The sequence below is a fragment of the Aspergillus glaucus genome, assembly GCF_001890805.1.
Source record: "Aspergillus glaucus CBS 516.65 unplaced genomic scaffold ASPGLscaffold_1, whole genome shotgun sequence".
Lineage (NCBI taxonomy): Eukaryota > Fungi > Ascomycota > Eurotiomycetes > Eurotiales > Aspergillaceae > Aspergillus > Aspergillus glaucus.
In genome coordinates this window covers 407,176-420,025 of record NW_019170453.1, presented here as the reverse complement: position 1 = coordinate 420,025, position 12,850 = coordinate 407,176, and the positions used below count along the sequence as shown (strand labels likewise).

General features: G+C 49.8%; 4 protein-coding genes across 4 annotated transcripts; 2 read left to right on the top strand and 2 right to left on the bottom strand.

Annotated features, from left to right (window-relative positions):
- Positions 1-1,346: 1,346 nt before the first annotated feature.
- ASPGLDRAFT_21266 (uncharacterized protein) lies at positions 1,347-1,916 on the bottom strand (the record flags this gene model as incomplete). Its single annotated transcript, XM_022543079.1, has 4 exons — positions 1,347-1,427; positions 1,489-1,552; positions 1,644-1,646; positions 1,684-1,916. The coding sequence occupies 4 exons, from the start codon at positions 1,914-1,916 to the stop codon at positions 1,347-1,349; spliced, it is 381 nt and encodes a 126-aa protein (XP_022405770.1).
- Positions 1,917-2,266: 350 nt separating this feature from the next.
- On the top strand, positions 2,267-4,435 carry ASPGLDRAFT_115156 (uncharacterized protein; the record flags this gene model as incomplete). The annotated part of the gene is made up of 1 exon (XM_022539662.1): positions 2,267-4,435. The coding sequence occupies one exon, from the start codon at positions 2,267-2,269 to the stop codon at positions 4,433-4,435; it is 2,169 nt and encodes a 722-aa protein (XP_022405769.1).
- A 1,031-nt stretch (positions 4,436-5,466) lies between these two features.
- ASPGLDRAFT_62686 (RMD1 family protein) lies at positions 5,467-7,724 on the top strand (the record flags this gene model as incomplete). The annotated part of the gene is made up of 3 exons (XM_022548563.1): positions 5,467-5,520; positions 5,591-7,415; positions 7,495-7,724. 3 exons carry the CDS (start codon positions 5,467-5,469, stop codon positions 7,722-7,724), a joined length of 2,109 nt encoding a protein of 702 aa, XP_022405768.1.
- An 864-nt stretch (positions 7,725-8,588) lies between these two features.
- ASPGLDRAFT_116093 (putative C2H2 finger domain protein) lies at positions 8,589-10,022 on the bottom strand (the record flags this gene model as incomplete). Its single annotated transcript, XM_022539744.1, has 3 exons — positions 8,589-9,356; positions 9,415-9,554; positions 9,608-10,022. The coding sequence occupies 3 exons, from the start codon at positions 10,020-10,022 to the stop codon at positions 8,589-8,591; spliced, it is 1,323 nt and encodes a 440-aa protein (XP_022405767.1).
- Between the last annotated feature and the right edge of the window lie 2,828 nt (positions 10,023-12,850).

Sequence of the window (12,850 nt, the reverse complement as noted above, 5' to 3'; positions counted from 1 at the left end):
TTCTTCTGTCAGCCATGCCCATGCAGGGTATTTATTCCTATTGTTCATGCCTCCCGGATGCATGCCTGACCAACACACAAGAATACTATTTTGGAGAGATTGCATGTATTTGACCTGTAGCTACAGTAGTCCATAGTGTGTGTACCATTGTTACCCGGGCGCTGTGGACCTCCATTTGATCGAAGTAGAATACCGATCATACGGTCGGTATCCAGTATTATAACCGAGCCCTCAGTACCCGCGAAAGAAAACCGACATAAGGTTAAGCCGTGGAGCGTGCAAATCCAGGCGTAGCGCGGCTGTTTTGATATCCAATACTCCGTAACGCTAGTGAGAAATTGTTGGTTATTAACTTGTATGTACGTGGCTCAGCATGGATTGAATTGGGCATTTTACCAGTATGTACATATTTCGAGTAGGTACTGATCAGCAGGGAGTTTGGAACTAGGCCGGACTAGTGTCTGGATTAATATAGCATGGAAGTCGGTATGTTCTTGATTGTTTCTACGGTACTGTATGAAAACTGCGTAGAATAAAAGTGGCAGGAATCCTTGCGCATTTCAGCCAGCCATAAGTACAAAGTACATGGGTCATGTGTGCATATTCCGTACAGTACAATTAGATCGAGTACATGCAGAGTACATCCTCGAGATCAGTAACCTTAAAAGTCGGTAAATAATTGAATCGCGGGACTCGATGTGTAAAGTGGCAGGGAGATCCTCATACATACAACTACTCTGTATATACGTACAATTACAGTTGATGCTCTCTTCAGCTCTGCTGATGTGATTGATCTGAGAGTGTATGGAATACTCCGTCAATAGCAACTCTTGTGAAACTGGACAGAACGGGATGATCTTCCGCCCACGATAAGGTGATCTATTTGACGCTGATCTTGCTTCAACCGTCCTCTGCAAGGTATGGATTTATACTGATGTCCTTGTTTCTTCTAACTCTCGCTCATAACTATGCATAGTTACAAAACATAGACCATACTCTACAGAGTACACAGGACTCAGCCTCTACTGCGCCCCTAAATAGAGTATGTACGGTAATACGCCAAGAAGGATTATTTCTTACCCAGGCGCCGATCTTTGCCCGATTATGGCGTGTCAAGACCTCGGAAAAAGGCTCGGATGGCCCACCAGACTCTAATTTCTGGTTCCTATTGGCCAGCCCAGCGGGGGAGGTGGTTTAGCGTCCGTCGCAGTGTTGTACGGTATTATTACCCAATGGTTACTGAATCAATGAAAGGGAGAAAGAAAGAAAATAAGATCAAACTGGGCGTTCTAATTGTTTGTATTGTACAGAGCAGAGGGGAATTATACGGTAGAGCACAAATGAAGTCAGATTGATGGCAGGGGTCTCCCAGAACCAGAGCCAACCATCCCATGGACGAATGCAACAGCCCAGACGACGGTCTTGAGCTAGTATTACTTGTAGGTATTAGGTATTAGGTACAGTGGGCTGAGGAACAACCGTACATACATGCTGAGATGATGATGCTGCATCGCCACTACTGCGCCCAGAACAGCATGATGCAGTGGCCAATCTATTGTATCAGTAGGATTGTAGGAAGTAGGAAGTGTAGAATAGAAACATAGTACATAGTAGTAGTGTATTGGTAGAGTACAAGTACATACATACTTGTACAGAGTAGAGTGTATGTATTGTGATACGTACGGTAATACCATACATACGGCTCTCCGCTTTGAAGCCGCCTTGCTCTCAGTCTCGCCGTTCCTTTTGGCATCATCTCTCATTCTCTCATTCTCGTCTTTCTCTCTTTTCTTTTTTCTTTCTTTTCTCCTCTTCCCCTCATTCTCTTTCCCATCTTCTCTCCTCTCCTCCTCTTTCTCTCTCACTACTCTTCTTTCTCTCCTTCTTTGTTCTTTCTTTCTTCCATTGTTCTGCATGTCTCCCTCCCTACTACTTTCTCTGCTCTCGTCCACCACTTGTTGACCCTGTTCTGCAATGGGATTTGGTGGCTCTCGAAATTCTTCTGCTTGCCATTTTGCATGCAATTCTCATAACTTCATTGTCATTGCTTGATCGCCGATTTTATATGGCAGACGGTCCTCGCTCCTCCCGTGCATTCACCCGGTGAACCTGCAGCGGTCACGCTGCCATCCGTTCCTACGCCCGGTTCTCGAACCCTTCCTCTCCTACCTCGATTGTTCATTCTCTCTTCTTGTATCCGCTTCAGGAACAACCATCCGACGAATTCCTGCGAGAAAACGATTACCTTCCCTTGTCCTCCTTCGCCATGTCGGCCCTAGACGTCCCCGAGGCCGGGTTGTCTCTCTGCAGACCTGTCCCCGGTACCGACGCCACAACCAGACCAACGAATGTTATGCGGTTAAATCTGGCTCATAACACCGTCGATGAGCTGATACAGTCGCTGCGCGAGAATAAATCGGCTCGAATACGCTTCGGGAAACACCAGACCCTCTACTACGGCTCCAAATCCCAGCATTTCCATTCCGCCCCCGAGGCTCACCGATCCGAGATCTACACCTGTGGATCCACCTCCGACAAAGAGAACGCATATTTTACTGGTGTTTTGAGTCATAGGTTGGAGGTCCAGAAGGCCCGGGAGGCCACTGCGGCCACCGATCAGGCATTGGCCAACCTCGAGTTGAGCTTGAATGCCTATGAACAAGGAAAAGAGTCCAAGAAGACGCACATGATTGATGACATCAATCAAGTCAAGTCTCTCCGGGGGAAACCTTCTGGTCTTTTATGCACTCCTGCCAGCAAGGTCGAGCGGGAAAAGGACCGCCTCCTCAAAACATCATCCGCCAATCGTTCTCTTTCTGCTAGTCCTGGCCTGGGCGTCTCCCGTTCCCCGGCCTCCATCCCTGCCCTCACACCTACTTCCGCCCCCGTGACTCAGAATAAAGATCGAATTCGCCTCGATGCCCTCAAGGTACCCTTCATTCACCTCCTCGCCGTCCGCGCCGTCTCCGTCAAGTTCCTCACCCGCGTAACCCGCGCCTCCCTCGATGACTGCACGGCCTTGACCCAGAAGTACGGTATTGAGAACCGACTCAATCGGGACAAATTCGACCTCAAAGACAAAGCCTACAAGGATCTTGATGTGTGGAATTTCCCCTACCCGTCTCAGGAAGACCGGCAGGAGGCCATTGAGAATGCCATCTCCGCCTTCGATCGGATGCGCATCTCTCGCACCGACAAACAATGGCAGATGTTGCTCCCCAAGGAAGAACGAGGCAAAGGCAAGTGTCTGTCACGACTGAACTTGTCGACGGGGCCTATCAAGAAGCCTGCCACGTCCCGTGTCCAAGCACAGAACGCAGACGACAAGGATGGTGACACGACGGGTCATGAGACTGACAGGGCCAGTACTAGCGGCGCGAAGACTGCAACTACACAGAAAAAACGGACAGGCGAGAAGGACTCCGCAGCTGCCAAGAAGGCTCCCGCCAAAGGCAAGACTACTACAAACAGCACGTTGACCGGCCGTGTCACCAAGAAGGCTGAGCGTAAGCCTGCCGCGAAACCAGACGCCAAGGTCAAATCGGCAGAATACGTCCACGAATCAGATGAGGACGAAGACACAGAAATGCCAGATGTCCCAGCGACCACCGACAAGACGCGGGAGAAGGCGGATACCACGGAGAAGCCACAACCGAAGCCCGCTGCCAAACGAGACGTATCTCATGCTCCGGAAATCAAACATCCGGCGCCTTCTAAAGTCGACAAGTCGGAGCGTCCCCCACCTAAGCCTGATACCACAACAAGCTCTCACCAGCCTCCTGCTAAACCGACTACCGCATTGAAGAAACCGCCGTCGTCTCGGACATCCAACTCGCCCCGGAAGCCGTCACCGCTTGGCTCATCGCCTCCGACCAACGCATCCGAGATTCGTACCCATAGTCGTGCTTCCAGTCAAAATCATCCACCTTCCGGCACCTCCTCCTCTTCTTCCTCGCCTCTGATTTCGCAGATCTCGCGACCGAAACAACAACAACAGCAACAACAACCCAAGGCTACCGCCACCAGCGCCCCCAAAGCCGCCCAGACTAATGGTGCTGTCAAGTCGACGCCGGTGACAAATCCGTTGAAGCGCAAGGCGGAGCCGGAACGGCCTTCAATTCGTCAATCCCACACCATGACAAATGGGAGCTTGGAGCATAAACGCCGGCGAGCCCCAAGCACTTCCAGCGGCAGTACAGGTAGCGCCTCGCCGCCCATGAGCTATGAGCTGCTTCGCCGACAGCTGCGGGAGAAGTCGCAAAGATTCAAGCAACGTTATGCCAAATACCGTACCTTGTATGAGGCGATGGCAAGACATCCAGACCCTCCGCGGGCGGACCTGGATAATTTACAACGACAGCACGCAGCTCTTCAACGAACCAAGAAAGAAATTTGGGACGAGGATCGACGGCTCCGGGAAGAGCTACGAAGATAACAATGCCGTTACTGATTTTCATGCACCCTTTATTTTCATCGTGGACGGGACATGATCCATGTTCTGAGTTATTGCATTCATATCATACCATCTTTATGTTTTCAGCCTATTCTTTGGATTGCATTACAGCACGAGGAAGCAACAGATCTAGGTACTCCGGGCGTTCTTTGTTTCCACCCTTTTATTGAGTTTTTAATCTTTTTGGTTTATTCGGATTATTCTTTTGCATATTGACCCCCCTCGTGCTACAGCAGAGCATTTGCATAATTATTTGCATAGACATCTAGCATCTGTCATTACTGCTAGGACATAGAAACCCGATATATTATTACTGAATCTAATTGCATTTACGATAAATTCTGACTTGAAGGTGCTTAGAATATGCTCGTACTGTTACGGAGTATTACCCCAGATTAACCCAGATACGACCCGTTAAGCCATTTTGGGACTAGTACGGCCTGTGCACGTGGCTCCCGAGTGTCCGGGTTGGGAAATAGCGCCGTCACTACCATTACATACGCGTATTGTATCATTACCCAGCCCTTACGCCGCGGCTTTACGTCCGACGGCTAGGCGACGTCATTCCTCGTTATGACACTAGACCGCAGCAGGCTTAGTGCCGTTATTTTGGCGGCGGTAACCAAGGCGGTAAGCCATGTGCTTACCTAATCTATCTGGGAAGCGTAGCACATCCAGACCAGACCAGCAACTTGATGCGAGGAACCACCACCACGTCTATGGCGGCATCACTGATACTCAGCCGCATCATCTCATATTGATTGGCCGTCGTTGCTTCTTTCTGCAGCGACAATTGAACAAGGGGGGAAAGAACAAGCGGTGTTTGATTCGATTCCGTTGCGTCCCGGACGATTTCCTATTCGACGAGCCCGTTATAAGCGGTTGGCATTTGGACTGGGATTTTAGTTGAGGGGCGAAGCAATCAAGGCAATCGGGCTTTTTATTGACGGGTTGTATTATAATTTGTTTTTTCTTGGTCGAAGGGTATTCCGGTAGACTTGACGTCAAAACCCATGTCGTCTTCTCGTCCTCGCGGCCGGGTCGGCCAGAGAAGCCCTACGGTGTTGGTATGTGATTTTCTTATCCATTTACATACAATGACTCTATGCAGTATGGCTAATCATGTGCTTGGATTAGGTTACCGACTCGCGCGAACAACACCCACCAAATCCACAGCGTCGTCGTCGCTCCCCATCAACGCGATTCATCACCGTCGATAATGTCCTCCAATATGCCTCCGATGTCCCCTCCATGCAACAGCGCCATCCACCCCCAAACACGCGCGCTCGTCCCCGTTCGCGCCTTGCATCTGCTGCTGGAGGATTGATCGGAAGCTCAGGCAGTGCAGGAATCCATGGCGGAACGGCAAGTTCGTCGGGGACGGTCGGTCGACTCGCGGCGCAACCGCGTCTCCCTCCGCGTAGTACGAAACTTAGTGAGAAACTGGTCCTTCTTCCAGAAACATCGCAAGTGGAAGAGGAGGGAGATGTCGATGAAGAAGAAGCAGAAGAAGAAGAAGAAGAAGAAGAAGAAGAAGAAGTCGATGACGAAGCGGTGGATGAGGAATTGGTCGGACGACTTGCGAAAGATAAGGGCTGGGATCCGGAGCGGATACGGCAGCAATTGGTGACGCAAAAGAAACTGGGTGGTGATTTTGGGGTGGATAATGATATTGCGCCGTTGCTGGCTGAGGAGGAAGCACTGCGTCGTCGCAAGGTTGCGCCTGAACGGGCGAAGAGCTATGCGGAGCGGTTGCCCAAGGCTCGTCGTGCGGAAAAGCTTGCGCGTGTTACGGCATATTGTACCGCGCAGGCGTATAAGATGAGTTCGTTGGCGTCGTTTGTCAAGGAGCAGCATGGGGGACGGACGAAGCTGTACGATGACTGTCTGTACACGGCGTACCATTTGCCGCTGTTGCCGGGTAATGATGGGTATCGACTGCGGAGTAGTCCGATGGTGAAGAAGCCCGGAGGCAAGTCTCTGCTTGATGAGGAAATTGAGCGGAACGAGCTGCGGGATTACCATGACGAGTTTAATATGGAGGCAGAAGAGCATTCGGTTGGGGGTCGTCGGATGCACCATATGGAGGATGGTTTGCATCAACATGAGCAGGAAACTCCCGATAGTGTTGACAGAATGATCCATAACGCCAACCAAGAGAATCACCGGATGGATGAAGGAACGGATACACTAGAGCGGCCTTCGAGTGCACCGGGTAGCACCAGTCATGAACATCACCATCCGAGCGATATCCAAGACAGACCAACAGAAACAAGAACAACAAGCACCCCCTCCATGTCCGCCGCCGCCGCCCGTCTTGCATACGACGTAGCAGAAATGTTCGTCTTCAGCTACGGCGTGGTCGTCTTCTGGAACCTAACAGAGAATCAAGAAAAAGACATCCTAGCCGATCTCGCCTTCGCCACGTCCTCCGTAACAGGCAGTCCGATCCCACTAGCCACCATGCCCTTACAAGAAGAAGACTTCGAGACGGAAGAGTTCCACTTCGAATACTCGACTGAGATCTCGCGGCCGCGCGTGTACAACGATATGATCACCCTACGGAACGGCGACCACATGATCAAATTAGCAATCAGTCACGGCATAGCACAGAGTACCAAACTCTGTTTCTTCGAAGAAGTCATGGCGCGACAAATGGCAGAAGCCAAAGACGTCCCCCGCCGTCTGGCCGTCACCGGAAAATTAGGCTTAAAACGAGAAGAAGTCTTTAGAATCCTAGGACGCCTATTCAAGAGCCGAGTCGAAGTCAACTTGTCTTCGAATATGCTTGACGTACCCAACTTCTTCTGGGAAAGCGAACCAACACTATACCCGCTGTACATTGCTGTTCGGGAGTATCTGGAAATCAAACCGCGGATTCAGGTACTTAATGAACGCTGTCGCGTGTTTTTGGATTTGGCGGAGATTCTGTCCGATTCAATTGCTGATACTAGGACTTCTCGTATGCCCCCCCCCCTCTCCCATACATTTTTATCCCCCGTTCCATATGCCAAAGAGAAAGAAGGAAGCTAACGAAATAGATCAAACCTGGATCATTATCGTCCTAATCGTAATCTCCATCCTCGTCACAACATCAGAAGTATTTCTGCGTTTTGGTATGATTTCATCCTCGTCGTCATCGTCCGCTGCTACGGTTTTCGCGCGTGCTCTGGGATTAGGGTCGGGGTCGGGTTCGTCAGGTGCGGGCGTGTGTAATTGTCCTGCGATTCCGGAGTCTATGAATTCTAGTGGGTTGGGAGTGAATTATTAGGTCTGATTGTTTCATACACTGTAGTTTGCGGGTCCATGTTAGTGGTGTTCAAGGGTAGTTACTGGTGTTTGTCTTTAGTATCGGGGTAATATGTACATAGATTAACTTGACTGGTTGATTGTTGACTAGCATGTACTACAATAAGTCTTCTATGATTTTATCGAGTACAGATAACAAGACAGCAGATGGCATCAATGTGTCTAATTCTATCAATTCTGTCTATCATACAGGGGGTCCATGAATGTACAAGACGTGGTATTAATATAGAGCAGCAACAACGAAAGCAAAAGATCAGAAAAAAAAACAAGTATTAGGTATAGATAACGATAACATAAAAACAAAAAGCAATAACCAACAGAAAAAGCAAGTCTATAATATGATAAAAACAAAACACAGCAACACCAGACCAAGATCAGACCAGAACCCCTGACGACCAAGCCAAGCAAACCGTATCCAAAAACCAGAACCCCATTCCCACCTTCTATCTATGTTTATGTATGTATGTATGTTATATGCTTCATTCTGGTCATGTCTCGCATCGCATCAAGGGAGTGAATGAGTATGAATATGAGTATGAGTATCGGGGGGAAATGACGGGGCGACAAAGGAGAAGTAAAGCAAAAACGGAAACAGAAATAAAAACACAACACCCGTATGCAAAATAAGAAGCTTAGCCCGGACTCCTTTCCCACTTGTCTATCCTTGATATGCTGGATAGACACGGGGAACCAATGCTAGTACAGAGGGGAAAGTGCAAGAAACTCATGAGATGGGGAAGATTCGAGAAATATGCTTGCTAACAAAGGAAAGAACCAAGTAAATAGATAATACAGGCCAATGCGGTTAGTTTTTCAAAGAATTGAACTAAACCGCAGTAGACCACGCAGTCTCGCCAAGCCTCGGCTTCATTTCATAATTCTCAGGCTCTGTGCTGGCGGGCCGGCGAATTGTGGAATTGGGGAAGTACATGTGAGGAGGCATGGAGGTGTGGTATGCTGGGGCACTGGGCTCTGGGTAGAAATCGTTTACAGAGCCGGGAGACGGGATACTATGCGACGGAGATGCCCAGCCCAGACTGGTCATGTGCGGGCTTCCGCTGACACTGTTTGGTCGGTGGTCGTTGTTGGCAGGCGGCTCCAGAGGCTGAGGGGGGCCGTAGCCAGTGGGATGTGATGTCATGGAGGGACGGATAGGTGGCGCGCTGCCGTAGCTTGACAGCGATGGTGATGTGGCAGTCGGAGACGCGCGGGGGCTGGGTTGCGAAAAGTCTCCTCGCATGTGAGGGGGGATAGATCCGCTTCCGTAGTAATCGCTGACAGAACGGGGCATATGCAACGGTGGGAGATCACCGGCCGGGGAGATGGGGTGGTGCGCGGGGGACGGCGTGGAGTGAACAGAGCCATGATCCGAAAACATGTCACCTGGCATCCTTGCCCTGTCCTTGTTCTGTCTCAGGTTGGCTTCTGTCTCTGCAGCAGCCTCCTCGATTGTTCCAGTGTGGTGGTTCTGATGGCGGGTCAAGGTGGTACGGCGGGTGAAGGTCTTTTGGCAGTTCGCATACGGACACTTGTAGGGGCGCTTTCCGGAGTGGATTCTGCGATGTCTTGCGAGTGACGACGAATCACTAAAAGGCTGTATGAAAAATTTTGTTAGAATATTCCAATCGGTGTAGACGAGGGACTAGACATACCTTGCCACATCGCTCGCACATATGAGGCTTCTCTCCAGTGTGGACACGAGAATGCACAGTAAGAGCTGAACGCTGGATGAACTGCTTTCCGCAACCCGGCCAGTCACAAGCGTGAGGCCTAATGCCTGTGTGGATCCGTTCTGATGACAGGTTAGCTGTTGATGCAAGGAAAGGTACGGAGAAGAGGACGTACCATGACGCGCGAGATCACTGCGCCGGGCAAAACCCTTGTTGCAAGTCGAGCAGTAAAAAGTCTTCGGTGGTGGATCGGCTCTTCCTGTAGGTGCAGCAGCGATGCCATTCGGCATTGGACTTGTGCTTGCGTATCCTCCGGGGTAGTAGGCATTCTGCATCAGTGGCATGCTGGTACTCGGCTGCGTGCGAGGAGCGTATTGCAGGCCTTGGTGCAGGTTCATCTGGCCAAGCGGAGCATGGGTAGGATATGCCAGGACTTGGTGGTCACCAGGGTCCGAGACGCCCGGTTCCGGCTTCATTCTTGGCGACGAGGGAGAACCGAAGGGTGAAGGTACGAACTGTTGTTGGAACGGTCCTTCTGCAGCAACCAGGGCAGCAGATTGTTTTCTGTTCAAAATAGTCGTGATGTCCATGACCTGGCCCAGCGGTGAGCTGAGATGCGGTGGCCAAGGACAACAAATAGAAAAATAGTCTGTTTTTACACGTAAAGTGTAAGATTGTCTCCACAGCGTTTCCCTGTGAAGTTATCGAACACGCGAATCCGACGAGGTAGCGCAGGTACTTTTTGCTGACACGAGCAAAGACGGAGACCGCTAGTTATAGGGCGAAAACAAAAGACTGCACAAGAAAAAGTACTGGTTAGCATTGTTTTTCTAGGAAGAGAAAAAGGATTTAAAAAAAAAAAAAAAAAAGCAGACCGATGCGCCAACAGTGGAGTTGGATGCCCGATGCACAAGCGGTGGAGCTATCGCAGTCGCAGTTCAAGACGAGTCAACTCACCTTTTTTTTTTTGCAAACACTGACAGAGAATATCCGTCAAGATGACCAGATAATCCTGAAAGACGCGAACAGGTGGGTGAGAGACAAAAAAAGAGTCACACCACAGAAAAGGGGCGTAGAGCAAACGGCACCAGGCCAAAATTACTCTGCTGTGCTCAGAAAACGTTCGGATCCGAATAATAAAACTGACTCTTGACAGCTCGACAAGCGCTGCTTTGCGAACTCGAAATTTTAAGAACTGGATAGCTGCAGAATATGCGTGTTCGGAATGGAATGGCGAAGAGCTTGTCGCGACAGGTATGCGCAGGATCTTTTCGGGTTCAGGCACGAGATGGTCGAATCGGTAAAGGAACGGAGGCTTCGCGTGGAAAATGATTGAATCTGTTTCACGGATAGGATGGTCAGCAAGCTGTCAATATGATCTATGCATGAAACCTCGAGCAGGAGCCAGAATGCGCACTGTCTCAAGGGATGGCAGAGACAAGAGGATGCTGTAGGCGCATGCACCTGCCACGTCGACGCAGGAACAGAAAATAGATAAAAAGAACGTACAGTCCACAAGATTGATAGCTAGGAAAGTAGCGCGCAGAGGGAGAGATCTCCGGGTGGTGGTAAATAGAGTAAAAAAAGGTGATTATGGAGTGATGGAAAAAGGTCTGAGAGACAGGTGAGTGAACCAAGGATCGGATTCGGAGGGAAGAAAAGGAAGAAAAAACAACAGTTGGACAGAGAGAGAGAACAAGAGAATATGTAAGAAGAAAGGAAAGGAAAAAGTCTCCACGATCGAGGTTTAATGTATTTGATTATTTTCTAGATTATTTCCTGTACTGGTATTTTACAGTTTCCACCACTATGCCATAGTACTACTAGCAGTATGTAGCGACTCTCTCTTTAGTTCGGCTCCACCACGTCGTTTTCCCCGTCTCTCTTTTGACTGTGCGAGAATAATCGGTCTGTGGATCCTCCTGACGCTGATCTGAATATCTGCTAAACTACGGAGTCTAGCGCTCTGTACGGTAGCAGTAGTGTCCTTCATCCAGTCGGACATGACGCAACGGACTCTTCCGCTCGATTCATACGGAGTACATACTCTGCTGCTATGCTACGCGGGGAGTTTGGAAAGCTGCACTTTCCCCTGGTCAAGGGGAGGGATGGACATCTTCTTACGGCACGTTGGTTCACGGAGCAGCAACAGTACATGTCTCTCTGGTCATCGTGCGACATATTGTACAAGCTCCAGGGTCTCTTCCAATTTGCTTATCCCCCCCCCGCGGTGGTTTCTCATTATCATTCTGCTACGACCACCTGCTAAACGATCCACAAGGATCTTCCCGGTGTGGCAGTGCTGGAGATGGCATGTCTCTGTTACAGGAGCTCATAGTGTACAGAATAGGAATCACGGAGTGGTGGTTATGGAGAGAGAAGCCCAGTTGGGAAGGTGACTATGGGTACCTGATTGTCCTGGCCCGTTGCCTGGCGTAACAACTATCTCTTCCGAAATATGACTGGAGATTAGCGAAGGACGACAGTGCGAAGCTAATTTCCTTCTACTGCTTCTAGAAGGTTTCGAGAGCGCCGGAGATGAAGCAAGACCGTGATCCCTGACCGTCCTCCGCCCATCCGATTTCTTTCGTTCGACGGACCAGGATCTGGTCAATTCTCCCCGTTATTTGACTTGCTTGCCGGCTGCATATCTCACGTTGGACCGCATGCTGATTGAAGCCTTGTAGAGGTCAGAATCCGGAAAGAAAAAGAACCAAAACACCAATTAAACATAATACAGTGATACGGGTACAGTGGTAATGATACCAGAGTAAGTGGATCTTCCAAGACTTTACTTGATGGTGCTAGTTTCGCGACTAACTGGAATTTAGTGTAGGAAAATGCGGGCTTACGACGGGGAATAAAAGAAGCCGCATAAGCATACTACCTTTGTACACGTCCAAATGCCCAATGACGAAGACGGGGCTGAGAATGATGTCTGTTTTTTTTTTTTTTTTTTTTTTTTTTTTTTTTCTTACTCTCTCATCGTCTCCTTTTCTGCCCTTCCAGAAGGACCCGATAATCCCCACTTTCCGTGGCACTTACCACACACTAATTATTGACTCCTGCAGCACCCCCCTGACCGGGTGCGGAACAGTGCAGCCTTCGGAAAGCCTTCCAGAAGCATTTTCGGAAGACTACAGGGGGTTCCACTCTATGTGCCGTGGCAGCAGCGTCCCTCTCGCCCACTCACCGCTAGGATGGATTTATTTACTCGCCTAGAAATCGCCTAGAAGGAAAATCAGGCACGGATCACGAGTCAGGTCGAGCACTAGTCCCGGAAGTGTCTCGAATACAATATCCGGCCCCGTTCCCTGGATGATCCTGTTGGCTGTTGCTGTTGCTGGCCTTGAGATCAACCCGGACTGCAGAGTTATTCTATGCAGGAGAAAAGACATGATGCAGCCGTGATTTCATG